At 40.5% G+C, this 15027-nt stretch overlaps 1 protein-coding gene across 1 annotated transcript in view; it reads left to right on the top strand.

Moving 5' to 3' along the window:
• The window catches only part of ZNF484 (zinc finger protein 484), a 32033-nt gene extending 17942 nt beyond the window's left edge, over positions 1–14091 (top strand). The window contains exons 2-4 of the mRNA XM_008589343.1: positions 3410–3536; positions 3825–3920; positions 11568–14091. Coding sequence (XP_008587565.1) covers positions 3410–3536; positions 3825–3920; positions 11568–13861 — 2517 coding nt within the window. The 3' untranslated portion in view covers positions 13862–14091. The remainder of the gene's footprint in view (positions 1–3409; positions 3537–3824; positions 3921–11567) is intronic.
• Positions 14092–15027: the final 936 nt, after the last annotated feature.

Here is a 15027-nt window from a genome sequence, read left to right on the forward strand (position 1 = left end):
TATGTAGTACCTTTTCACTGTGTCACACTTGTCTCTCATGCTCTTGTGTTTATTTTCCTTTTTTTATTTTATTTATTTATTTATTTTTGTCTTTTTTTTTTCCGTGTCCGGCAACGGATCGCAACCCTCAGTGTCGCCCCCGTCGCGGCCGGTGACCGGCACCGGGATCGCACCCCTCGGTGTTGCTCCCACGCCTCGCTCAGCCAGTGAGCGGGAACCAGTCTGTATGTGGGATCCGAACCCTCGGCGGGAGCGCCACCGCACTTCCCAAGCGGCGCACTATAGCAGTGCGCCACCGGGCCGGCCCAGATATCAATTTTTTCAGTTTTTGAATTTTCATTTGATTCTTTATTATAAATGCCAATTGTCTGGTGAAGTTCTCCATCTTTTCATCTAACTCCAATTCTCTGTGTGATGGTTTCTATTGAATTTTTTTTCTCTTATTTTGGATATGTGGTCCTGTCTTTTGTATGTGTAGGATTTTTTTTAGTGTGTCAGACACTGTGTCTAAAAATTTGTAGAGGAACTGGATGATGATATCTTTCTCTATAGTGGATCATCTTTCCCTATTTCAGCAGATAGAGTGGAGGGTGAACACCTTTATCCAGTCAGGCATGGTGTTGAATCCAGGCTGGGTTGAAGCCGTGGTAAGACTCAGTACACCTCTGGTTTACCTTGGCCATCCAAGATTTTCAGCTGAGAGCCCAGTTTGTCTTCTGGGGACCCTCCTCCTGCTAGATGCCTAACTGTTTTCTTACCAGTTACTAAAATTTTGCTTTGCTCTTCAGTACATGTTTGCTTAAGGTTTCAGTCTTCTGCCCTGTACAGCTCTAGAATTCAGCAAATATCCTGAGAGGGAAATGGCCATGTTAATGTGTTCTCATTGTTTTTCTGTCACCTGCTGCAGCCTCTACTGGTTCAAAGCTGGATTCTCACCTTTACCCCCACCTAGAATTGGTAGATGCTCCTGGTGTAAAAGTGGCTGCATATGTCAGCTTAAATCTTAAATGTTCTCTCCTCTCCAGAGTCTGAGCTCCTACATTTCTTGTTACCTCAGCAGCTTTACAGGGCTTTGCACTGGACTGCCACAGGCTACTGCATCCCATCTGGAAATGGCAGTATGTCAAAAAAGCCATCCCCTTCATATGCTATAAAGTTTACCCATTTAAAATGTACAATTCAGGCCGGCCCCGTGGCACACTCGGGAGAGTGCGGGGCTGGGAGCGCAGCGCCGCTCCCGCCACGGGTTCGGATCCTATATAGGACTGGCCGGTGCGCTCACTGGCTGAGTGCGGTGCGGGCGACACCACACCAAGGGTTGTGATCCCCTTACCGGTCACGAAAAAGACAAATAAAATAAAATAAAAATAAAATGTACAATTCATTGGTTTTTAGTATGTTCACTGGGTTGTGCAATCATCATCACAATCAATTTTAGAACATTTTCTTTACTCCTCTCCAAAATTTATACTTTTTGTCTGTCACCCACAAATCCTCCCATTTCCCCAACCCTAGGCAACCAATAATCTACTTCCCTCTCAATAGATTTGCCTATTCTGGCCATGTCATATAAATGAAATCATATAATACATGGCTGTTTGTGACTGGCTTCTTTCACTTTACATAATGTTTTCAAGATTCATCCACATTGTAGCATATGTCAGTGCTTCATTCCTATTTATGGCTGAATACTATTTTATTGTATGGATATGCCACATTTTCTTTATCAATTCATTAATTGGCATTCATTGGAATTGTTTCCATTTTTGGCTATTATGAATAATGCTACTATGAACATTCATGTACAAGTTTTGTGTGGATAAATGTTTTCATTTCTATTGGGTATATACTTAGAATTGCTGGATCATATATATATATATATTTTGTCCTTTTTGAGACCGGCCGCACTGCGCTCAGCCAGTGAGCACTGTGAGCGCACTGGCCATCCCTATATAGGATCCGAACCCGCAGCGGGAACGGCGCTGCGCTCCCAGCACCCTGGATCATATTTTAACTCTGTGGTTAACATTTTGAGGAATTGTGAGACTGCTTTACAAAGTGGCTGCACCATTTTCATACACACCGGTACTGTATGAGGTTTCTAACTTCTCCACTTCATTGCTAACACTTGCTATTATCTGTCTTTCTTCTTAATAGCCATCCTAGTGGGTACATTTCCCTGATGATGAATGATACTGAGCATTGTAATCAGTGAATTTGAAGGAATATCTCTGTGATTTTGATGCATTTCCCTGATGATTAAAGGTGTTGAGAATCTTTTCATGTGCTTATTGACTGTATGTCTTTTTTTGAGAAATATATATTTAGATAATTTGCCCCTTTTTAATTGGGTTATTTGACTTTTTACTGAGATGTAATTGTTCTTTATATATTCTAGATACAAGTCTCTCATCAAATATATGATTTGTAAAAATTATCTTCCAGTCTGTGAGTTTTCTTTTCACTTTCACTTTCTTGATGGTATCTCTCTTTTTTTTGGATGAAGTCCTGTTTATCTGTTTTTTCCTTTGGTTACTTGTGTTTTTGGTCACATATCTAAGAAACAATTGCCAAATTCACCGTCACAAAGATTTACTTCTTATAGTGAAAATGTAAGTGTTGGATAAATGTAAAAATATTTAGGCCTTGGATTCATTTTGAATTAATTTTGTGATATGATATGAAGTAGGGGTCCAACTTTATTCTTTTGCATGTAGATATCCACTAGTCCCAGCATCATTTGTTGTAAAGACTTGATTTGTTTTGATTATTTTGACACCCTTTAATATAAGGGTGTCAATTATCAATTAACCATTAATATAAGGTTTTATTTCTAGATTTTCAATTATATTCCATTGGTCTATATGTCTGTCCTTATGCTAGTGCCACACTGTTTTGAGAAAAAGAGGCTTGGTGTGGGAGGGGATGGCCAGTACAAGGATTGAACCCTGGACCTTGGAGATAACAGCACCATGCTGTAACTAACTGAGCTAACTGGCCAGCCCCAAAAAAGAGTCTATTTAAATCATCTTTTAAAAAGAAACAATTGACTTACTCAGTGATCAATGAATGCAAAGTGAATGGCAAGATATATTTTCTTTTTTAAGTGAACTATTGTTGAAGTATGGCATACATGCAAAAGAACAAACCATGTGTATAGAGCTTGATGAATTTGCACAGCTTATTATTAAATAACTAGCACACAGATTTAAAAACAGTATTATCAATACTGCAGAAGGAATAGCATGGTAATTTAATAAGATTTCTTTTTACTTCAAAATAACTATGTAAAATATAGGTGTGGAATGGGAACTTATATATTGTATCATATTAAACATAATGTCTTAAATGTCTTGTTGCCATACTGCTATCTTGATCCTTCCCATTGAGTAGGATTTTGTTTTTACAGGGATCAGTGTCACTGAAGGATGTAACTGTGGACTTCAGCAGGGAGGAGTGGCAGCGATTAGACCTCGCTCAGAAAAGCCTGTACAGGGATGTGATGCTGGAAAACTATTTCAACTTGATCTCAGTGGGTAAGTACAGTTCTGCGGGGTATGTAGTAGGCTGTACCTCATTGAGTGTATTTTTTTCTCACTGGAATTTCTGAAATCTATGGGTCTTCTGAGGTATGTGGGACTTCTAAAGACTGTAGGACATCTGAAGTGTGTAATGGTTTTGTTCTTATTTTGTCCCATATTCTTAATTATCTCTTCTGGGTAGTGTGAATATACTCTGTTCCCAGTGAACTCTTCTGGAAAGCAAATGGAATACTTCACTGCATGGCCTCTGAAACCAAATCCTCTATCACTTCCTGTTAATAGGGTGTCAAGTTCCCAAGCCAGAGGTCATCTTCAACTTGGAGCAAGGAGAACAGCCATGTGTATTGGATGGTGGAACCTCCAGTCAGGGCTGTCCAGGTGAGTAGGAAACCAGGTGTGGCAGACAGCACGACTCACCTGCAGTTGTGCTGGGAGAAGCTGCAGCTTTCAGTGCCATTGCTATGAGGGTCTTCAAAAAGTTCATGGAAACATCCATATTATCTTTTAATTCTGTTTTTTCACAAACTTTCTGAAGTACCTTTCTGACCTTCCTTCTGTACATTCCGAACTTTGAGAACTGCTTAGATAGACTCGATATCTCTATTGATGAGTATCTAAATGCATCCCCACTTAAGGCCTTCCCTGTATCAGTGCCTTCCTCTTTGCTTGACTCTTTAGGAGGGAATGTGCTACAATTACTGTTGCTTAGGGTGATATCCCACCCTACATCATCTAGGATCCTGCTTTCTTACTTTCCTCTCTCTTTCCCTAGAAAAGTTTTATTCTTTCTACCTCCATCAAGGTCCTAGATCCTGTTCTTATGCATTCAAATACTCATGGATCTGCCTTCTTTAAAAATTACTGTGGATCACACTCCTGTTCCTGTTGGTTTCTTTCCATTTTCTCTTTTTTCCCTTTGTGCCTCAGAACATCACCTAGTGTTTCTGTTGCTTATGACAAAATACTTGGAGCTGAGTGATTTATAAGAAAATAAAATTTACTGCTTACTGTTTCAGACGCTAGGAAGTGCAAAGTCCAGAGAACACATCTGGTAAGTCTTCTTTTGTGGTGGCAGCAGTGACGGCAGAGTATCACATTGCGAAAATGGCAGGGCAGAGAGAGAAGAGAGAGGGACAGACTCTCCTCTTTATTTGAAAGCCCTCAGAACCACGCCCCATGACCACCATTTTTAATCCATTCACTACTGCACGGTCCTACAATCTAATCACCTCTTCGAGGCCCCACCTTTCAATTACCATAATAGGATTTCCCACCCTCTTAACAGTCACAGTGGGGGCCAAGTTTCTAATATATAAAACATGCGGGACACAACTCCAGCTTCAGTGAGTTTGGGGGGGACATTCAGTCTACTACACCTAGTCTTACGTTTTTTGTTTTTTTTTCTTAAAGATGACCGGTAAGGGGATCTTAACCCTTGGCTTGGTGTTGTCAGCACCACGCTCAACCAGTGAGCCAACAGGCCATCCCTATATAGGATCCGAACCCGTGGCCTTGGTGTTATCAGCACCACACTCTCCCGAGTGAGCCACTGGCCGGCCCTCACCTAGTCTTACTTTGTAATCTCCCCATGCCTCTCTTCTGATGGTTGACTTTGGGGGTGCTCTTCACATTTTCTTCCTACTTGGCTAGGGCAACCCAATGCTGACTTGCTCCTTCCGACTAGTTTATTTATTTTGATATTTTGCAGAAAGTTTTTGTACCTTACATGCAGGAGATTAAGTTAATTAAAGCCTTAGTCAATATCACCATCTATGTGCTTAAGGCTCCCCTCTCATTTTATTTACTCCTTTTAATCCCCTCTCCTATACTCATTTTAATCCTTCCCAGAGGCAATTGCTCTAATATACTTGACATGTTTGCTCTCTATCCTTGACTTTGTGTGGTATTTGTAAAATCTACATTGTTGGTATTTTTTAATTTATAGGAATGGCACTGTGTTTTATATCCTATTCAGTTTCTTTTCTTTCTTTCCTTTTTTTTTTTGCAGATTGGTCTACGTTGCAATGTTTTTTAGTTCATTGCTTCTAATTGCTGCACAGCATTCCATAATGTGGATATATATACTAGGTTTTACTTGTCAAGCCTTCCAGCTACTACAAACAGTACTATAGTAAATTTCTTCCTGAATTATTCTTATAAGAACTGAGAATTTCTCAGGGAAGAGTAGTGGGATTGTTTTATCATTGGGTATACTAATACTTCATATACTAAGTATAACCACATTATTTTCTAGATTGGCTATATCATTCGATAGTCCCCTGAGCATTGCACAAGAATATTGGTTTCCCTACATCTTTGCCCATACCTAGAGTTATTCAGATTTCTCATAATTTGGCTAATCTAATGGGTTTTGGTTTCTACTTATTGTTTTTTTGTTTGTTTGTTTGTTTGTTTGTTTGTTTTTCCCTTTTTTGTCTTTTTTCGTGTCTGGCAACGGATCGCAACCCTCAGTGTTGCGCCTGTACCGGACCGGGACCGGCAACGGGATCGCAACCCTCAGTGTTGCACCTGCACCTCGCTCAGCCAGTGAGCGGGAACCGGTCTGTATGTGGGATCCGAACCCTCGGCGGGAGCGCCGCCGTGCTCCCAAGTGGCGCACTGTAGCAGTGTGCCACCGGGCCGGCCCTCTACTTATTGTTTTAACTTGTGTTTCTGTTATAACAAAATATTTTGAGCATCTCATTCCGTATCTCACAGTAGATACTGACTTATTTTTGATATTTGACTGCTGACATCTATTCCTACCCCTCTCTTTTCCCCCACTGCTCCACATCTGGACAAACTGATAAGAAAGCCCAGGTATTCCCTCCCTCGGTGCTGGTGGGAAGTTCAAACCACATGTAGAGACAGTCAGCCCAGCCCACTCCACCCGATATCTGCCATAAAAACCCCAAGCCAGTCCCCTTGCCTCGCTCTCTCAAGCCACATTTGGACCTGCTTGGCACTCTCCTGAAAAGGTTCATTATGTGAGTCATGAGCCTTTTCATACCCTCTTAGTGTGTATGTCCCGTCCTCACTGTTGACATCTGAACCAAATCTGGGGTGACTTAACAGTTGGGGCCGTGAGCAGGATGTCCAGACAGTGACCACCACCACAGGGGCCTCCCTCCTCTTCCTAGCTGGCTCTACTGCCTGCTGGCCAGGATGCACTTTGCCTCTGGCATATACATAACTAAGCTAAGTTGGAAGTTTTAATTTGCAGTTAGGGACAGGTGTAAGGGGTTGGGGCCCTTCTTAAAGTCTCCCAGGTCCTGTGTCTCAGATTAAGTATGTGTCTCAGTTCCAGTGTAAGCTGTCACTGGTGACTGGCCTTTATTCTGTGACTTTTCATTATGTATCCCAGCCAGGCATTGGCATCCACTGTATACAGTGCTCATGGGAAAGACTGGTACCTTTTGCATATAAGGGTCCCTCGGGTGTCTACTTGTGTGAAGAAGACACATTACAATGCTGCATGCTAAACGCAGGTGGCTTACCTTTCAAATTTTTATCATATTCTATTGTGGTTTTTGACTTTTCCCTCTGATCCATCTTCTCAAGTGATTCATTCTGCTCTTCTACTAATTTTTCTCTTTTAGATGCCTTCTCTTCCTACTTCCCAGTGATACATCTAAAGCCATGTCTATATTTTCTCATGCCTGTATTATTCTAACCTGATTTGGATATGCTAATCCAATTTTCTTTTTTACTAGTTCATCTTAGATGCTACTGATGTATGTCATTACTTAAAACATTGTGCTTTGTGTTTATCCTGCTGTAACCATATGGAGCAAAGCTTAAGTACTACTTGTTTGACACATGACAGATTCTTCTCTTAACAGGTTTATAAACCGAAGAAAGAACATGGCCTCACATTTCTAATTCACATTTATCCTTGTTTAGTTTCCATAACCATGTCTACTCCATTTTCACATTTTCTTTACTGTTCTCCCTGCATCGGAGCCTTTGATTATTTTCTCCTCTGCCTATTCAAGTAATGCACATGCTAATACTTTGTGCCTCGGTTTTGCTTGCTCCTGGAATTGGACTTATTACAGCATACGTTGCTTTTTCCCTTTTCTAATTCTCCAGTCCTTAGAAATTCAGAGAAAACTATATTAAATTATATGATAACTGAGTCTTTTACCCCTATGCTTTAAAAAAATATTTCTGTAGAAAATATTGAGTAAAATTAAACTGTAGAATTTGTTATAGGCAGAAGAGATTGCTTTGCTCTATTTCAGCAGGATTTGAAAAATTTTCTTCTGAAAGCAATTCAAAGGGCCAGAGATCATAGTCAGAAAGAAAAGATAACTGCATGTAATCTTTAAAATTTCAACCTTTGTGCATAATGTTTGCTAATACACATGTCTATGCTAATTTAAGTAAAAATATGAGTGGTTTACATAAATGGACTTTACATTTTCAAATGGTTGAAAAAAATCAAAAGAACACTTCATACCATGTGAAAATTATATGAAACTCAAATTTCTGCCTATGAGTGGTTTATAATATATGCTTGTTTGTTTTTAAGTTAAAAGAAAAAAGAGCATCCCCAGAGTTGTGGTGAGATTTGAGATTAGGTTTTAGAACAGAGAACCCTAAAAGATGTATGACGAATATGAATTTCGAATTGAAACAGAGGATCAGAAAAAGTAAGCTTAAGTGGGGGAAATGAAAAGACTATATATGTTTGGATTCAGTACTAAAATAGACTCGAGTGACTGGTGGAAAGACAGCTTGCATACACATGCCTTTTATTGGCCTGAATTATGACTCTGAATTTTATTGAATGAGTAACTGAATTTTATTGAGTGAGTAACTGGATTAATGGTGGCAGGGGAATTATATATAAATATACTTTTTAACACAGGAGCAAATAAATTTTTTGCATTGAATATTGTTGGTAGTAATGTAAATGTTGTCAGACATAGCAATGGGTTTGTAAGCTAACGAAAGTAAAAGATCAAAATCCATGTTTAGGAATCCAGTATTAGATGTCCTCAGGCTTAATGAAAGCAGTTAATATGTGTGAGTAAAACTGTAATATAACAGTAAAAGGCATCTTTGGGGAGATGACAGGGCCTTAGAGACAGAATAAAATGGATAGGGGGCCGGCCCGGTGGCGCACTGGAGAGTGCACCGCTTGGGAGCGCGGCGGCACTCCCGCCGAGGGTTCGGATCCCATGTGGAGACCGGTTCCCGCTCACTGGCTGAATGTGGTGCGGGCGCAACACCGAGGGTTGCGATCCTGTTGCCGGTCCCCGGTACGGGTGCAACACCAAGGGTTGCGATCCCGTTACCAGTCAGTAAAAAAGAAAAAAAAAATAATAATAATAAAATGGATATGAGGTCAGACTATATCTATATTTAAGAACTCTATTGAATAATATATAATCAAATTTTTACATAAATATTTACTGAGAATCTCCTGTGTCTTACACATTATTCCAGAGTTTGGACTATTGGGGAGTTTCATTCTGGGCAAGAATGGTATATTAGAGTAAAGCCAAGCTCTGTAACTAAGAGACCCCAAGAAACAGTGACTTAGAGAATGTAAACACTGACTTTCACATGACAGTTCCAGGGCGAGCCAGGCAGCTCTGCTTCCAATGGCCACTCAGTGACAAAGTTTCCAGAAAGTCATTGCACCACAATCCCTTAGGGCAGCGGTTGGCAGACATTTTCTGTAAAGGCCCGTAAGTAAATATCTTCGGCCTGTGGTTGCTGTCATAACTGCTCATTTCTGCTGTTCTCACCCCACAGCAGCTATAGACAGTATGTCAATGAATGGCTGTGGCTGTGTTCCAACAAAAACTTTATGGACACTGGAATTTGAGTTTCATATAATTTTCACATGACATGAAGTGGGTTTTTTTTTTTTTTTTCCTTTTTGTTTTATTTTATTTTTTTTCCTTCTTGTCTTTTTTTCGTGACCGGTAACGGGATCGCAACCCTCAGTGTCGCGCCCATACCGCGACCAGCAACGGGATCGCAACCCTCGGTGTCGCGCCTGCACCGCGCTCAACCAGTGAGCGGACCGGTCTCGATATGGGATCCGAACCCTCGGCGGGAGCGCCGCCGCACTCCCAAGCACCGCACTCTACGCACTCTACCGAGTGCGCCACCGGACCGGCCACATGAAGTGTTTTTTTAAATTTTTTTTCAACCATTTGAAAATGTAAAGTCCATTCTTAGCTTTCAGGTAGAGTCCTGGATTTGACGTGAAGGTTGTAGTTTTCTCACCCCTGACTTGGGGCATTGCCAGGCTGCACGGAGCTGGGTGCTGCCATGTATGGAGAGTCTGGAATGTGCTGGTGGAAAGAGGAGTTTCTGAGAGACACACCCACTTCCTGAAGTCATTGGCCATGTCACAACAAACATTTTTACTCCCATTTGGTTGGTGAGAACTGAGTTACTTGGTCAAACCTTATATTAGTCTGTTTCTGTTGCTTATAACAAAATACCTGACTGGGTGATTTATAATAAAATTAAATTTATTGCTTACTGTTTTGGAGGCTGGGAAGTCATCTGGTGAGCACATCTGGTGAAGGCCTTATTGGTGGTGACAGTGATGCAGGAGTCTCAAATGGCAGAAAATGGCAGAGCAGAAAAAGAGATACTCTCAAGTGCTCTCCTTTTAAAGCCCTCAGAACCACACCCGTGATCACCATTATTAATCCATTCACTCGGGCATGGTCTTCACAATCTAATCACCTCTTCAAGTCCCCACATTTTAATTACAGTAGAATTTCCCACCTGCAACAGTTACAGTGGGGATTAAGCTTCACTGAGTTTGGGGGGGCATTCAGTCTACAGCACACTTATTAACAGATGAGGCAACACAAGCCCAATACTCTGCAGCAGCTATGTGTTTGGACACAGTTAATACTGTGCACAAGGGCACAGGTCCTGCTGGGGACCGAGCTTTCAGTCTCTGCCTCAGACACCTGGCCCTTTCTTCTGTTATGCTTCCTAGTAGATACTTGTGTCTCTGCACCCCAAACCATGGACAAAGCATTGAATCATAAACATCCGTTTTACTGTTTGGCTAAGTCAGGATGACTGACCCTATAATAGTTTTACTATAAACATAAATAAATTAGTATGTAGGGCACAGTTGTTAACAGGGGAAAGAGACAGCAGGGAGATTAGTGAGGATCTACAGATGAAAGATAATAAGAATTTACACTCAGAAATACTTCTTCTAAGCCACAGAGTTTGTCACTTTGTTCTTCTGACACTTCACTCACTATGTAGTTCTACTACATTTGCTAGGGTTTGAATCTCTTCTTCCCCAATTACTAAACATTTGATTTGAACAAATTACTAGACTCTTCTGTGGCTCAGTTTCCATCTGTGAAATAGGAACAATAATAATACCAACAGCAAAGAGTTGTGATAAAGTTTTTTGTTGTTGTTTGTTTGTTTTTTTTACTGTGCTGAAAACCTGATTTTATTTTATTTTTTATTTTTCGTTAAATTTTTATTTTGTCAATATACAATGTATATGATTATTATTGTTTGTTTGTTTGTTTGTTTTACTGTGCTGAAAACCTGATTTTATTTTATTTTATTTTTTTCGTTAAATTTTTATTTTGTCAATATACAATGTATATGATTATTATGGCCCATCACCGACACCTCCCTCCCTCCTCCCTCTCTCCCCTCCCCCCCAAGAATGTCCTTTCCGTTTGCTTGTTGTAACAACTTCATAAAAGTATAGTTGTTGTGATAAAGTTTAAATGAATTAATATAGAACTTAGAACAGCACAGCTAAATATTATTGCTTATCATATGGTAAATATGTGTTGATTTTATTACTACATATTATTGTATTATATTACATATAAAAAGATTATTACACCTATATATTTATGTATATCTTACGTATTTATATATATGTTACATTTATATAGCCTCTCCCATTTCTCTGTGTTCACACTGAATCAAGTCCATGTGTCTATCTTTCTATCTTATGTTAATTGTTCTTTGTGTCAGTTTTATCTTTTCTTTCTTTTTTAGATCGGGATATTGGTTTTGAAACTTCACAACAGGGAATATCTGAAGAAGGTTCTTTCCAGTCTGAGAGAATTAATATCTTCACAAGAGATGACCCATATTCCATTTTAGAAGAATTGTGGAAAGATGGTGAACAGACAGGGAGATATGAGGAAAAGCAGATCAAACCTTTCAGTCATGTTGCCTTCATCAACAGAGAAACACTAGCTAATGAGAAGGGCTGTGAGTATAAGGACACTGGAAAAATAGTTCATGTAAACACACACCTTGTTGCTTCAAGAAAAGGACTTCATAACTATGACTCATTTGGGAAGAGTTTGAAGCCTATCATAAGCTTATGTAATGATAATAGAGACAATGCAACAAAAAATCTTGATAAGATGATCAGATACAGTGATATTTTTACTCATGTGAATTCTCATACAGAAGTGGATGCTTGTGGATGTTATCAGTGTAAGAAACTTGTGCATCATAAGCAAGCACAACATCAAAGTGTCCATACTGGGGAGAACCTCTATTTATTTTCTGACTGTGTAAAAGTTTTCACCCAGAAGTCACATCTCTTTGCACATCAGAGTATTTGTACTGAAGAAAAACAGCATGAATGCAGCAAATGTGAGACAGTCTTCACTCAGAAGCCCCATGTGGCTGTGCATCAGAAGGTTTATATGGGAGAGAAACCATACATATGCACTGAATATGGGAAGTCAAACCATCAGAAAGCTAATAATGAGGAGAATTACTACCAGTGCAGTGAATATGGAAGAACCTTTATCCAGAAGTCAGATGTGTTCAGATGCCCGAGAATCCATACTGGAGAAAAACCCTATGAATACAGTGAAGGTGGGAAAACCTTCCCTCAGAATTCAAACCTCAACATACATAAAAAAATTCATACTGGAGGGAAACACTTTGAATGTACTGAATGTGGAAAAGCCTTCACGAGGAAGTCAACACTAAGCATGCATCAGAAAATTCATACAGGAGAAAAACCCTATGTTTGCACTGAGTGTGGGAAAGCCTTTATCCGGAAGTCACATTTTATTACACATGAGCGTATTCATACTGGAGAGAAGCCCTATGAGTGCAGTGACTGTGGGAAATCCTTTATTAAAAAGTCACAACTCCATGTGCATCAGCGCATTCACACAGGAGAGAATCCCTTTATATGTTCAGAATGTGGGAAGGTCTTTACTCACAAGACAAATCTCATTATACACCAGAAGATTCATACTGGAGAGAGACCCTACATATGTACTGAATGTGGGAAGGCCTTTACTGACAGGTCAAATCTCATTAAACATCAAAAAATTCATACTGGAGAGAAACCCTATAAATGCAGTGACTGTGGAAAATCATTCACCTGGAAGTCACGGCTCAGGATACATCAGAAATGTCATACTGGAGAGAGACATTATGAATGCACTGAATGCGGGAAAGCCTTCATTCAGAAATCCACACTAAGTATGCACCAGAGAATCCATAGAGGAGAAAAACCCTATGTTTGCACTGAATGTGGGAAGGCCTTCTTCCACAAATCACACTTTATTACACATGAGAGAATTCATACTGGAGAGAAACCATATGAATGCAGTGACTGTGGGAAATCCTTCACTAAGAAATCACAACTCCACGTACATCAGCAAATTCACACAGGGGAGAAACCCTATAGATGTGCTGAATGTGGAAAGGCCTTCACTGACAGATCAAATCTCTTTACACACCAGAAAATTCACACTGGAGAGAAACCCTTTAAATGTGGTGACTGTGGAAAAGCCTTCACTCGGAAGTCAGGCCTCCATATACATCAGCAATCCCATACTGGAGAAAGACACTATGAGTGCAGTGATTGTGGGAAAGCCTTTGCAAGAAAATCAACACTAATTATGCATCAGAGAATTCATACAGGAGAGAAACCCTACATTTGTACTGAGTGTGGGAAGTCCTTCATCCAGAAGTCGCACTTAAATAGACATAGGAGAATTCATACAGGAGAGAAACCCTATGAATGCAGTGACTGTGGGAAGTCTTTCGTTAAGAAGTCCCAACTTCATGAGCATCATCGAATCCACACTGGAGAGAAACCATATATATGTGCTGAATGTGGAAAGGCCTTCACCATCAGATCAAATCTTATTAAGCACCAGAAAATTCACACTAAACAGAAACCCTATAAATGCAATGACTTTGGAAAATTGTTAACCTGGAAGCCCCAATTAAGTATATGTCAGGAATCTGATAGTGGGGACATAGTGTGCCCCATGCCACAGTCGTGGTGTGGGGAGACCAAGATATGAGAGGCTGCAGCTTGACTGGGAAGTGGGAGGTAACCAAGGCTGACTTCCTTCTACCTGGACAGAATTATGAATGTCTGGATCACACAGCTGATGTCCAGTTACACATACGGGGAGATGCTTTAGAGAAGATTTCTAAGCAGTGTCTATTGGCCATGCTTGGTTACTGGACAGATACTGGTATTGTCAGGCCCCCATAAATAATAGTAAATGTGCAAAGAGGTGACTTGCAACCTTTCTTGTTTCACTTTTTGTGTGAGCAGCTTTATAAATTCAGGGCTGTTGATTTTTTTATGCCCCAGATAGCAAAACTATTTCATTCGATACTGGCCCAGAAAATTTCATAATGCATAAAGTGGTGATAAAATTTTACATTGTCTAAGGACACAGAAATCAAGGCCAAACCTAGGCAATTCAGGTCTAAAATGAAAAGAAACCAGAAGATTTTGTGAAAATTGACACTAAAGACACAAAGAAGGGACTACTTCTTTTCTTTTCTTTGGGAAGTTACATTACTTACTGTTTTTTGTTTTTGTTTTTGACAAGGGGATTGCAACCCTTGGCTCGGTGTCGTCCACACTGCGCTCAACCAGAGAGCACACTGGCCATCCCTGTATAGGATCCGAACCTGTGGCCTAGGTGCTGTCAGCACTGCACTCTCCCGTGTGAGCCACGGGGCCAGCCCACTTACTGTTGATAGTATTTGTTGATGTGTACTGTGGCAACACGTACCCAAGAGCACCTGCTAAAAGTTCTTCCAGCCTGTGTCCCAGAAACTCAACCAGAGAGCACACTGGCCATCCCTGTATAGGATCCGAACCTGTGGCCTAGGTGCTGTCAGCACTGCACTCTCCCGAGTGAGCCACGGGGCCAGCCCACTTACTGTTGATAGTATTTGTTGATGCGTACTGTGGCAACACGTACCCAAGAGCACCTGCTAAAAGTTCTTCCAGCCTGTGTCCCAGAAGTGATCAGTGATCTAAGCAGCAGCCCCCATAACTACTGTCACCTTAGACCTGGCCCTGAGATCACAAAACTCAGCCACAGGGAGCCAGATCTGGATAACAGCACTTTGGATCAGCTTTGTCCACAGACCTACACATTTTTACCAATTCCTATTTGAAAAAGGGACAAATTAAGGAAATGGGTTTCAAAAGCTAGAATTCTTT

The sequence above is a fragment of the Galeopterus variegatus genome, unplaced genomic scaffold (genome assembly GCF_000696425.1).
Source record: "Galeopterus variegatus unplaced genomic scaffold, G_variegatus-3.0.2 Scaffold5385, whole genome shotgun sequence".
NCBI classification, from domain to species: domain Eukaryota; kingdom Metazoa; phylum Chordata; class Mammalia; order Dermoptera; family Cynocephalidae; genus Galeopterus; species Galeopterus variegatus.